At 36.2% G+C, this 13068-nt stretch overlaps 1 protein-coding gene across 1 annotated transcript in view; it reads right to left on the bottom strand.

The window, feature by feature from the left end:
• Positions 1-417: 417 nt before the first annotated feature.
• trpc5a (transient receptor potential cation channel, subfamily C, member 5a) overlaps positions 418-13068 on the bottom strand; it is a 134392-nt gene continuing 121741 nt past the window's right edge. The window contains exons 7-11 of the mRNA XM_056462107.1: positions 10993-11188; positions 8464-8676; positions 3417-3458; positions 3107-3196; positions 418-1855 (exon numbers count right to left, since the gene is read on the bottom strand). Of these exons, the coding sequence (XP_056318082.1) occupies positions 998-1855; positions 3107-3196; positions 3417-3458; positions 8464-8676; positions 10993-11188 (1399 nt within the window). The 3' untranslated portion in view covers positions 418-997. The remainder of the gene's footprint in view (positions 1856-3106; positions 3197-3416; positions 3459-8463; positions 8677-10992; positions 11189-13068) is intronic.

Here is a 13068-nt window from a genome sequence, read left to right as displayed (position 1 = left end):
CATTTGTGCTTGAAGGGTCCATATTGGTACCTCAGAAGTATATATTAGTACCTACAAATTTTAAGAGTACCACTTTTGTACTTTTTTGATACTAATATGTACCCTTGAGGTATTAATATGGACAGTGTACCACCCCAGTGACAGCTCTTGTACCTTTATTTCTGAGAGTGTACATCACGTTGCGGTCGGCCTCAAAATGGGATGGACTTGGATCCTATTTTAACTTCAGGAAATATAAGAAAAGAGACATACTGTCTTTATATCACCCCAATATGACTGTGGACAAACTATACCTACACACAAATTCTTCCAAACAGCTTACAAAAGAAGATTTTTATCATAGGTGCCCTTTAATTAAAAATATAATTAATCAGTTAGAGCAGAAATGAGGCTACTGCACTAACCTGGTTGCCAGGTTTTTATAATAACACCATCCTACAAATGCTGATCTAGAAAAGCCCTAAATTAGCATATTTGTGGTATTCCAACAAAATGTGGGCAGTCAGGGGTAGTCTGGTGGTCAGTGAGGGAGTCATTTTAAACAGCTACAGATAAAGCCACAATGGAGTGAACTTTTCAATCTATTTTGACAGATGGCACAGAGAAACATGTGCATTAATAAGAGGAGAGTTGTACTCTTTGACGCAAATCAAATGAAGTCCCTGTTTTGGAATAAAACAAACAATCTACTGGTCTGAAAGATGTTATGTAATGAAGACAAAGATGCAGCCTGGCCTGTGTTCTCCTGCTATGCTGATCGTGGCACTTTTCTGTCCCTTCTGAATCTCTCGTCGTCCATCGTTTCATTTACTCATCCCATCTGTCTCACAAATGACTTTCGATTTGGTTAAACCTCAGAGAGAAATGACAAATATTGCAGCAGCAAATGAAAGAAACCAAACAAACAGAAGGATCGGTTGTCGTTAAGGTAATAGTTATTGATATCATCGATGATTATTGTTATTATCAAAGTGCTGTACAGTACAGACTAGCAATACTATAGCTGCGTGGTCACCGAATCGTCCTGTTCCGTAACCCAGCAGGAGGAGGAGTGTGGCGTTTGTCCACTGCAGGGCCCGACCAATCCCTGGAACACGTCCTCGTTTGAGTCCAGGAGGCGGGAGCTGGAGGCGGAGAAACTGGAAGCACAGTGCAGGGAAGAAGGTGGCGACAGAGGTCCTAATGTCAGTAAAACATCTCTCCCGTTAGCTCTCTGTCCGTTGGTCGACATCCCAACTCTGTCGCCCTCATTTAAAGTGGCCACCTGATTAAGGTTGGTCTCACTTCTGGTGACAGGACCGTCGCCCCTGGTGAAGCCCAAGTCATTCCAAGCCCCAGGCGGGTGAAGCAAACCATCTGAGATAGTGTAGGTTGCAGCAGTAACGCCTGTGGGCTGCGGGAGGTGGCTGCCCATGCGGGAGAACAGCAGTCCGAGCCGTCTGAAGGAGTTCTTCTTGGAGCTCGAGAAGCGGGAAAATCGCCTCCAAGTCCGTGAAAGTGCTGGAGCTCTCGCTGGAGCCACTGATGAGAGGGAAGAGGAGGGCGAGGGGTTCTTCCTCAGTCCGTTGATCTTTGGTTTACCCTCCCTCGTCGTCGCAGCGGCCTCCATTCCGGAGATGGAGTGGAAGAGGGCAGAGACCCCGTACGATGGATCCGAAGGTGTAATAGTTTTGAAAGAGACGCCCTTGGCTCCGATGCTGCTTCCGTCACTGTGATGACAGGCTTCGCCGTCGTCGCTGACCTCGTCTCGAAGTGTGGCCTCGCTGCTGGATGAATAGTTCCGCCGGGGAGGCTTTCGGTTGCCAAGAAGGTCTAAAACCTCGTAGCGGAAGCTGGAAATGTCCTGTTTCAGCTCCTACAGTAGAACGATAGCACAGAATTATGAAACGCATTCAGAAAAGATGAACAGTGTATATGTGTGTGTGTGTGTGCACTCAAAAAGTTTTTGTTGCTTGTTCACACTACATATTCAAAATGAGCTCAATCAACACAATTCTTGAGGTTTTTTTGGGACAACTCAATAGTTTTTTTGTTCAACCTACTTAAATTTGTTTTTGTTAAAGTTAACTTAAGCGATTTGTGTTGGGACAACTTGATGAAATTGTGTGGAACCCAGCATTTTTATAACGTGTGTGTATATATAATGGATTTATAAATAAAACACAAATTTAATAATTTATTTAATAATAAATAAAACACTTTCAGTTTCCAACTACAAAACTAATTTTATGATAACTCCAGTAGAATAAACTGAATATTTATTAATTAAGATTAAAATCCAGCCAACACACAAAGTCCGCATTTTGGACAATGGTTGTGGGAATAGGGTTTATGCAGAGCTAGTGTTTCTTCCTATACTGATAAACTTCCGGTGAACGGTTATCATAATGATCATGTTTACAAGCCATTTTGCACTATATACTGTTTTACATCTGCACAACTCTGGTTTGTACTCATTGCCATATGCCCTTAAGTGTAATTGTTTTGTTTACAAATTATTTTTAGATTACATTTTATGTATTTTTTAGCAGCACAAATGTCTTGATACCTCACTCTGTTGATGTTGCCAGTCACTCTGCAGATCTCTTGCATGCACATACTGAATGTAACCCCGAACCATGAGTTTTACGTCACCAAATTTGACTAATTTCTAAGAGAATCTAGGGTCAATGCGGGTTCCAGTAAATGTTCTGCAGTATTTGTGATGATTGGGATGCAGTTCAACCGATGATTCTTCTGAAAAATCTACCTTCTGCCACTTTGATCACCAAATGATCAACAAGTCAAATTATTTGTTGCTCTTACAAATGGGATTGATGGCAACAGATGAAAATTAGTCCTTGTGGCTAACTGTCTTATTTAGTTTTTACTGTTGATGAATGAACATTGTCCATGGTAAATAAGTAAATAATAAATAAATAAGTGTAATGATTAAGAGATTTAGAATTAAATTAAATAAACAGTTTAGTTTTGGACTGTTTAATCGATGAGAACTAAATAATACAGACTGTGTGGAAACACTGGGTCATTCTTTTTGCATCTATTTCTCTGAGCAAGCATGCATTTTGATATGCAAGATAATGAGAGCAGTCAGTTTCAGAAGCACCTTAAAATTTTCCTCCGTCAGCCCTTCGCTCGTCTTGGCACTGCGGATCATCGAAGCCACGTACCGCTTCACTAGACTCCGGATGACCTCCTGAGGGGTTGAAGGAGAAGGAGAGAACGCAAGCAATCAGACAGAACTCCCTAATCTTGTTAATCTGGAAATGTACAGCTGAATCCTTGGTGTGACGGTGCAAGGAAAAGCAGAGATGGAGGAAACAAAGCCAGAGGCGAAGCGCTGTAATGCAATTACATGCACATTGTTTGTATTCTCGCGTGTGTGTGTGATTGCAGAGCTTTATCTGCTGGCATACCTGATAATGCTGATTCTGTATAAGCCTGTCCGCATGCTTTTCCTGAAAGGAGAAACAAGTATTTACACTGTAATTATGCAGGGGAACTGAGCTCCTTAACTTAATTAAATACATGACACTTTTTGTTTGATTGTTGGATAATTATTCAATTAAAGTCCAAGGTCATCCACAAGAAACTGTGTCATTTGTGTGCTGCTTCCCTATTTCTGATTGTACAACTGACATTTCAACAGGGCACTAAAGTTTGAATGAATTTAGTATAATACATTCAATTTTTAATTCAATTTCCTTCGGCTTAGTCCCTTATTTATCAGGGGTCGCCACAGCGGAATGAACCGCCAACTATTCTGGCATATGTTTTACACAGCGGATGTGCTTCCAGCCACAACCCAGTACTGGGAAGTAGTATAATAGATTTTTTTTTCATTTAAAAAGTAAATGTTATCATTTAGTGTAGAATTAAGAATGACTTCTTTGTCACCCAGTAGTTCCCATGTGTCATTATTGTAGTTAAATTGCAGAATAACTAAAAATGACTCAAAATTGAGGTTGAAACGATGTAGAATAAAAAATGTAAATTTGCTTCAGCAGTACTAATTACATAGTGTTGTAATATTTTGTAGAAATTGTGATATATTTGTTTCAGTTTGATTGAAGCAAATATTTATTTATATTTCTTACTGTTTCATTGTCATTAATAACTTAAATGTCTTGACTGTCGGTTGAAGAAACTTGTTGAATCTATCGATGCTGTTGAACTGGCGTTTGGACATTCAGGCTGCTTGACGTTTCTCCAACAAAATTCTCATTGTCAATTGGCAGCTAATTTCATGGAAATGAAGAAACACTCTTGGATTTATATCGACGCTTTCCCACAATGAGGATATCAATTACAATAGCTATTTCAAGCCCAAAGCTATTTCAATGCAAATTCCCATGCATGTGGGAATGCTATTTTCTATTGTATTGAGATGTATTAGTCCAGCAGATACTTCCGATTGAAATGTTGACGTGCACAATCTAAAGATGAAATCTGATGTGCACTTGTGTATAATATACTCTTACTGGCCACTTTATTAAGTACAGCCTGCACTGTAAAAACAAACTAGTTATTTAACAGTTTCCATATTTTGTGATTCACAAGCGTTTTCTGTTTATTTACATTTATGAATTGCATTATGGGATGTTGATCTCTGCTCTGTCGACATTTTATGTTAAAAATTCAACTGTACAATTTAACAAAGTGACGTTTATTGAGATTTAAGTAGTTTAGTAAAGAGAAATAAAACTGTAAAACAACATAAAATGTACTGGCAGTTTATTATTGTAATATACAACACCACCTCAGACAATATATCACTTTAAACTATTAAAACTGTTAACTATTTTGAACTTTTCAAAGTTAAAAGTTGTTGGACAAAAAGATTAAGGTCCAATAATGCAATTCAAAAGCATAAATAAAAGGGGAAAAATAAAATCATGAATCATAAAATATGGAAAACTGCTAATTTACGGATATTTATTACAGTGCGCTAGTGCTGGGTTGGACCCACTTTTGCCTTCAGAACTACCTTAATTGATCATGGCATACTGTAGATTTAACAACGTGCTGGAAACATTCCTCATATATTACAAAAATTACATCAGACTTGTCAGCAGCACATCCTCCATGCAAATCTCCAATTCCAGAAACTGTGCTTTATTGGATTTGGATCTGGTGACTTTGAAGACCATTTGAGTACAGTGAACTCACTGTCATGTTCAAGAAATTAGTCTGAGATGATCTGAGCTTTGTGATGTGTTGTTTTGCTATAGATAGACTCATCAAACCTTTTTCCAGTCTTATGTTGTCCAATTTTCTTGAGCTTGTGTGAATTGTAGCCTCATCCAACACAATCTCATGCCGATTCGTAACTTTTTGATTTTGTGGCTAATTCGTATGAATTTGTACGATCTCATTCGTACAATGTAGTTTGATTTGCTTATCCCCCAATGACGACTGGGTTTAGGGGTCGGGTTGTGTGCCATGCTTCCTTTTTGTAAAATCACACATTTTCGTATGACTGAACTCGTACAAATGATCCACTAAACTGACAAAACATAAAATAGTTATGTTTCCTCGTGAGATCAGGCTGCCTCATCAGTTACTTTGCACTTCTTCTGATGCTGTAGCTCATCTTTTATATTTGACATGTTGTGTGTCAAATAAAAGAGAGATGCTCTTTTGCAGGCTTCGGTTATAATAAGTGGTTATCTGAATGATTTGCCATCAGAACCATCTAACAATCTAGTCACTGACTTCTAGTAACAAGAAGAACATTCTGCACACAGAGCTGTTGCTCACTGGATATTTTCTCTTTTTAAAACCCTAGAGATTGATGCGCGTGAAAATTCCCAGTAGATCTGTGTTTTGAAACACTCAGACCAGCTGTCTGGCAGCAATAACCCTTTCTTCCCCATTCTGATTCTCAGTTTGAATTGCAGAAGATCATCATTGCTGCCATATCATTGGCTGTTTATATATTTCCAATGAACAGGTGTACCTATAATGTGTCCAGGACTGTAATTTTACAGTATGAGCCATGAGAGATCTTTAGTATTCTTGTCAGATATTGCAGGAGAGCTGCTCTCCTCTTAGCTCTACATGTAGGCAGCTTTATATAATGATCAAGGTTTGATCCCAGCACAGCAATGCCAGCAAACATGTGGGAGAGAGTTTTGAGTGAGTGTGCTTTGGTTGTGTGCGTATGTGTGTGTGAATGACAGTTTGAGAAAGAGAGGGGAGTACATGAACATCCCTATTGATGCAGACCAATAAAGGCTGTGTAGAGAGATGGATTTGTAATAAAAGTGCGTCAGGTGGAACAAGCGAGGTTATATTCGAAACACAGATGATGAGAGTCCCAGGTGTTTAAAGGGGGGGTTGCATGGCAACACAGGAGGTTAAACTCCAGACAGACTCAGGCCATGTTACAATTCATTACATCATCAAAGGAGAAGTATAAACTTGTTGAATAAAAGAATCTCCCTTCATAGAACTTTAATTAATTCATATGAAATTTCACCTCACTGATTTAACTGAAATGAAATTTGCTAACGCTCAGACCGGTCTGAATGAAAGTGGTAGATCAAGTTTTGGTGGGAGGGTGGGTTTGACACGCTGGTTGTAATGTCAAAGTAATGGCAAAAACCTTTCTCATGAATATTAATCAGGTCATGCAAATGTTGCTAGGTAACCTTTTTGGTTATCTAACCTAATTACTATTCATGCCTTTTCCATAGTAGGATTGCCACTCATGCCAGTTTTGCCATCACAGGAATATTTTCAAATAAACGGGCGACATGGTGGTGCAATGGGTAGCGCTGTCGCTTCAAAGCAAGAAGGTCGCTGGTTCGACCCTCGGCTGGGCTAGTTGGCATTTTTGTGTGGAGTTTGCATGTTCTCCCCGTCTTCGTGTGGGTTTCCTCCAGGTGCTCCGGTTTCCCCCACAGTCCAGTAGTGTATGTGTGTGAATGGGAATGTGTGAGTGTTTCCCAGTGATGGTTTGCAGCTGGAAGGACATCCACTGCATAAAGCGCATGCTGGATAAGTTGGCGGTCCATTCTGCTGTGGCGACCCCTGATTAATAAAGGGACTTAGCCGACAAGAATATTAATGAAGGAATTTTCAAATGTATTAAAACAGAAATCATTAATATTCTCACAGTTTAACTTGTATTTTCATCAAGTTATGCAGCACTAGTTGGCAAAAGAGTCTAACGGACCCAAAACCTTGGTGGAATGTTTGTGTATGCTATACTCTCCGTTAAATATTAGTGTAAATTGCAACTCCATGGTCATATTATGCATCGTAAACCCAATTACTGTATGTGTGCAATTGTGCATATATGGTTAGGTGCATAAATATTTGGACATTGACACAAATCTAACATTTTTGGCTCTTTACACTAACACAATGGATTTAAAATAAAACAAGCTTTAACTGAAGACTGTCAGCTTTAATTTGAGATTATTTACATCCAAATCAGGTGAACACTGTAGGAATTACAACAGTTTGCATATACGCTTCTCACTTGTTAAGGGACCAAAAGTAATTGAACAATTGGCTTCTAAGCTGTTCCATGGCCAGGTGTGTGTTATTCCCTTATTATCCCAATTACAATGAGCTTATAAAAGATCTAGAGTTTATTTTAAATCCATTGTGTTGGTGTATAGAGACAAAAATGTTAGAATTGCATTGATGTCCCAATATTTATGGACCTAACGGTATGTTTAAACTGTTAATTCACCCCAAAATTTTAATTTCTTCATCATTTATTCTCCCTCATGTGGTTTTAAACCTTTACAAGTTTCTTTCTTCTGTTGAACACAAAAGAAGATATCCGGGAGAAAGCTAGTTGCTGCGACATATTAACTTCCATAGTAGGAATGAAAATACTAACAATGGGTCACAGCAACCAGCATTTTTCAAAATATCTTCCTTTGTGTTCTACAGAAGAAGAAAACTCATAAAGGTTTAGAACAAGAGGAGTATAAGTAAATGATTTTTGGGTGAACTATCCCTTTAAGTTGTATGATGTTGTTGACAAACCACACACTGATGTTGCTGTTCTGACTCCAATTGGAGAGCCACATCGGTAGAAGTATCTGATCAGATGTTATTTGAATATGCTCCATTTTTAAAGTCATTGTCTTGGTTAAAGTCAAAGGTTTTTGTTTATATTTCTTTTACCCAATGATACCTGAAGGCAGTGCATGATGATACCAGTCTAAATACAATTACTGCATCCCACTATGAGTCAAAAACCAACAGTTCAAAAGCAATAAAAATGTAAATGAGCCGTTTTAGCATTTGATGTGCTGATATATGTGTGTGCCTGTGCTGTTAGTCATTGTAATGGGTAATTGGTTACACAATGAGCCAGCTGCATTGTGCTTAAAGTGTCATTTTGAACCAGAACCACTTGATCAGATTCAGATGAAAAAAAAAAAAAAAAAAAAAAATCACAGCCAGAATGTTCAGATGGATGCGGGCTTCTTTCTTTACCGTGAACTCCTTCAGGTTTTCATGTTTATGTGTGTCTTCTTCAGGTGGTGCAGTCTCCGACCCGCAGAGCCGCCCGTGAACCCATCGGCACAGGTACCAGAATGACTTGGGACTGGGGATGATGTTGAACGGTGGAGGGAGCGTTCCTCCCTCATCGAAATAACTCATCCACAGCTTGGTCCGAGCAAATTTCCACTCGATGTCAGCATGATCCTGCGACACAGTGATGAAAGATTTATTAATGATATATCTGAATAGGGTGTATCCTTAAGTACAATAATGATATTATATATAATATTATATACAACAATGATAGCGTGTGATTAAAGTATGATAATCATTAAAAATCAAGATCTCATTATAGTCAGCTGTAGATTAAGCCTTGACAATATGATCACAATGGAATGTTCAAATGTGCATTTGTGCTTCCACTCTTTCAGAGAGAGAAGTTGTCTTGCATATTTAGGGTTAAAATAAAGGGACTAAGCCGAAGGAAAATGAATGAATGAATAGTTATGGTTAACGGCAGTCACTTTTGCTTTTAAAGTGCTTGAAAAACTAATGTCACCCAAAAGATATCAGTGGCTTAACTGTTAACTCTTAAAGGAATTGCCCTATGCTTCGGTGAGCAGCTACTCTAACCAAATTGCTTATTGCAAAATAGTTTTAGGAGTTGTCAGGACTGTATCTGTAAACAGTAAATGGGTAAATACATACATGTGTAACAAAAATACATTTTAAAAAGTCATATAAGTTTATAAGTTGTACAAATTGTTGTAGTTGGCATTAGAAGTCATACTAACAGTGGCATATGAGAAGTTTATTACAGATAAAAAAGAAAAGAAAAAAGTAAAATTGGCCCTTATTGAAGCTCCTGTAAAAAAAAAAAAATTTACTTAGAGAGATGAAGCTATTTAATGCATTAAGTTGACCAAATGTAACAATGCAATATAAAAAAAGATTAAAACCTAATACAGTTGAAGTTTTTTCCAACACATTTCTAAACATAATAGTTTTAATAACTCATCTCTAATAACTGATTTATTTTATCTTTGCCATGATAACAGTAAATAATATTTGACTAGATATTTTTCAAGACACTTCTATACATTTAAAGGCTTAACTAGGTTAATTAGGTTAACTAGGCAGGTTAGGGTAATTAGGCAAGTTATTGTATAATGATGGTTTGTTCTGTAGACTATCGAAAAAAAAAATAGCTTAAAGGGGCTAATAATTTTGACCTTAAAATGTTTAAAAATAATAATAAAACTGATTTTATTCTAGCTGAAAAGGCTCTGTTAAACATAATTTGGGAAATATTTAAAAAAGAAAAAAGAAAATCAAAGAGGGGGGCTAATTCTGACTTCAACTGTATATGTGTGTTATATATATTATATGTAATACACACATACATAGAAACAAAACTTTACAAAACTATTTTGTTACATAGATATTTAAATGTATATAGAGTAAAACTGGTATAATATACATATATATTTATTATCTAAATATTAATAAACATTATCTCAAATATATGCATGCATGTGTGTATTTACATATACATCAAAATATACACAGTACACACACATACACTGTATATATACACACAAACTTTTATTTTGGATTCAATAATCGCATTTTATTTTTTGCCCAGCAGTTAATATATATAACTTTATTCAGCAGGATGCATTAAATTGACCAAAAGTAACAGCTTTTACTTTAATTCTCAAGAAAATAATGATAAAAATATATATATAAACAATATCTACACAGATTTTAGGCAGTGCTGCTACTGTATGTTCAGCACTGCAAAGGCTTCTTGAGGACCAATTCAGCATACTATGATGATTTCTTAAGGATCATGTGACACTGAAGACTGGAGTAGTAGAGTGATTTTGATCAAATAAATGCAGCCTTGAACAACACAAAAATCATTCAAATTCTAGTTATACAAGTTATACAATAGATAACAGCATGCAATTTGTTAACCGATCATCTTTATACTTGTGCACATGGAGTTGAAATCAGAATTATTAGCCCCCCTGTATATTTTTCCCCCATTTCTATTTACGGAAATAAGATTTTTTCAACACATTTCTAAACATAGCAGTTTCAATAACTCATTTCTAATAACTGATTTATTTTATCTTTGACATGATGACAGTACATAATATTTTACTAGATGTCTTTCAAGATATTTTTCTAGGTTAATTAGGCAGGTTAGGGTAATTAGGCAAGTCATTGTATAACAATGGTTTGTTCTCTAGACAAATCAAAAAATATATAGCTTAAAAGGGGCTAATAATATTGACTTTAGAATATATAAAACAATGCTTTTATTCTAGCTGAAATAAAACAAATAAGACTTTCTCCAGAAGAAAATATATTACAGGAAATACTGTGAAAAATCCCTTGCTCTGTTAAACATAATTTGGGAAATATTTAAAAAAGAAAACAAATCACAGGGGGGCTAATAATTCTGATTTCAACTGTGTGTCTGCCATTTTCATTATTGGGATCAGTACTCACAGCAATGAGCTGGTAGGAGTTGTTCATCATTGCGATCAGCATGTTGAGCAGAACCACCAGCGAAATGACATTGTAGGTGCCGAACATGGTGGCTCCAACAAACTCTGTGAACTCGTGCCGAGCCTTTACATTGGTGACATACAGATTCAAGAGGCCAAAAACAGACCAGAACAGAGACTGAAGTGTCTCAAATAACCTAAAAGCCAAGAGAAACAGAAGGGAAGAGAAAAGACGCATGAATCAGAAAGTTGTGCTGCAACAGTACAGATGTATTTAGGATGGGTAAGAGGGAATCACAAAGCTCCGGGGGTAAACAGTTCATTAGTAAATAATGAGAAATGGATCAAGTTATTAAAAATGAGTCTGAATGAAATAACTGCGAGAGATTATAATAAGTAGGGTGAGATGGGGCAATTGCAATATGTTCATTTTCTCAATCAGAAAAACAAATAAATGAAATGAGAAATCATGTATTTCAGTTAAAATAAAAGCATTGGATTGAAAGCTGGTGGTAGCACATTGTGTTATTCGTGATATACTGTATATAGTGCGCATTATAGCTATGGAAACAAATTAAGAGAACATAATTCAGTTTCTCTAGATAAGATTTATTAAGTGTAGGATTAAGTAAAAATTTTTACATTCGTTTTATTTATAATGGTCTGATTACTTAATACAAAATTGGTCAAAATAACACAATACACATTATTTTATTTGTTCATTTGTTCTGTGAAACGGAAATATTGGTACACTCAAAAAATTATGTTTGCTGTTTGTTCAAAGTACGTATTTAAAAATGAGCTGAAACAACACAGTAGACCCTTTTCACATTTCCGGGTTTCTCAGTAGCGGAAGGTGTCATATTTGGGTAAACTTAGAGCGCAGTAAATGGAAGAGTACAACAAATAATTTTTTTACAATCATATTTGCTGAAATAATAACAGAAAAATGCCATGATGGTGTTATTGAGACTTTTAGAAAAAGGAAAAAAAATGTGTGAGACTGATAACGGCAGACAGAAGAGAGAATAATGTCAAATTCCCTGTCAGCCCAACACAATCTCACGGCAATTCGTAACTTTTTGATTTAGTGGCTAATTCATATGAATTCGTACGATCTAATTTACTAATTACTAATACTAATCCGATTTAGTACGATTTGCTCATTCCCCAATGACGGTTGGGTTTAGGGGTGGGGTTAGGTGCCACGCCTCCTTTTTAAAATCGTACAATTTCGTACAAATTAACTCGTACGAATTCATACGAATTAGCCACTAAACTGACAAAACGTAAAATACTTACGTTTTCTCGTGAGATCAGGCTAGTCAGCCCCATAGGCGCTGTATTAGAAACACCTTGCAAGAGCAGTAATTCGTTTTTTGTAATTTGAAGCAAAGATGATATAATACATTCATAAATGCATATAAATGTTAATAGGTTTCATTTAAATCTAAATACTTAAAACTTTCAAGGATTTAAGATAATGATGACCATCTTTTGGGACAACTTAATTGTTTTATGTTCAATCCACTTACATTTGTATAAAAAAATAATAATAATAAGCTTACATAATTCCTTCATATTGTCCCAACACAAATCGATTTTGTGGAACACAACCTTTTTTTTTTTACAGTGTATTTAAAATTTATTTTTAAAAAACAACAACAAAAAAGCTGTACATAATCATATTATTTTGAAAATGTCATCAGTGGTTTACAGAATACAACAAAAATTTATGTTTAATCAATTGAATGAGAATGGTCAAGTGGTAAATTTACCATAAGCTTATTATTTAGAGAATAATCAAATTTTGTGGGGGATTGACCCCTCTAATTAATGCTTTAATAGAAAGAAAGAGCTTTCTCTGATCTCTGATTTATATCTTAAATATTAATAATCAAAAATGTACATTATAGATATACATTTGAACCCCCCAAAATGGTTCATGCCACTGTGATGCATTCAATCGCTCCAATGAATTGCAAGAAAAATATTATTCAACAGTCTGAAACCGGCAGTTCTAGAGCACCGACAGACATCTTTACAATTCACAAAACAAGAGTCTTGTAAAATAGGT

The sequence above is a fragment of the Danio aesculapii genome, chromosome 1 (genome assembly GCF_903798145.1).
Source record: "Danio aesculapii chromosome 1, fDanAes4.1, whole genome shotgun sequence".
NCBI lineage: Eukaryota > Metazoa > Chordata > Actinopteri > Cypriniformes > Danionidae > Danio > Danio aesculapii.
Note: the sequence above shows the minus strand (reverse complement) of the source record. Positions and strands in the feature narration are given on the sequence as shown.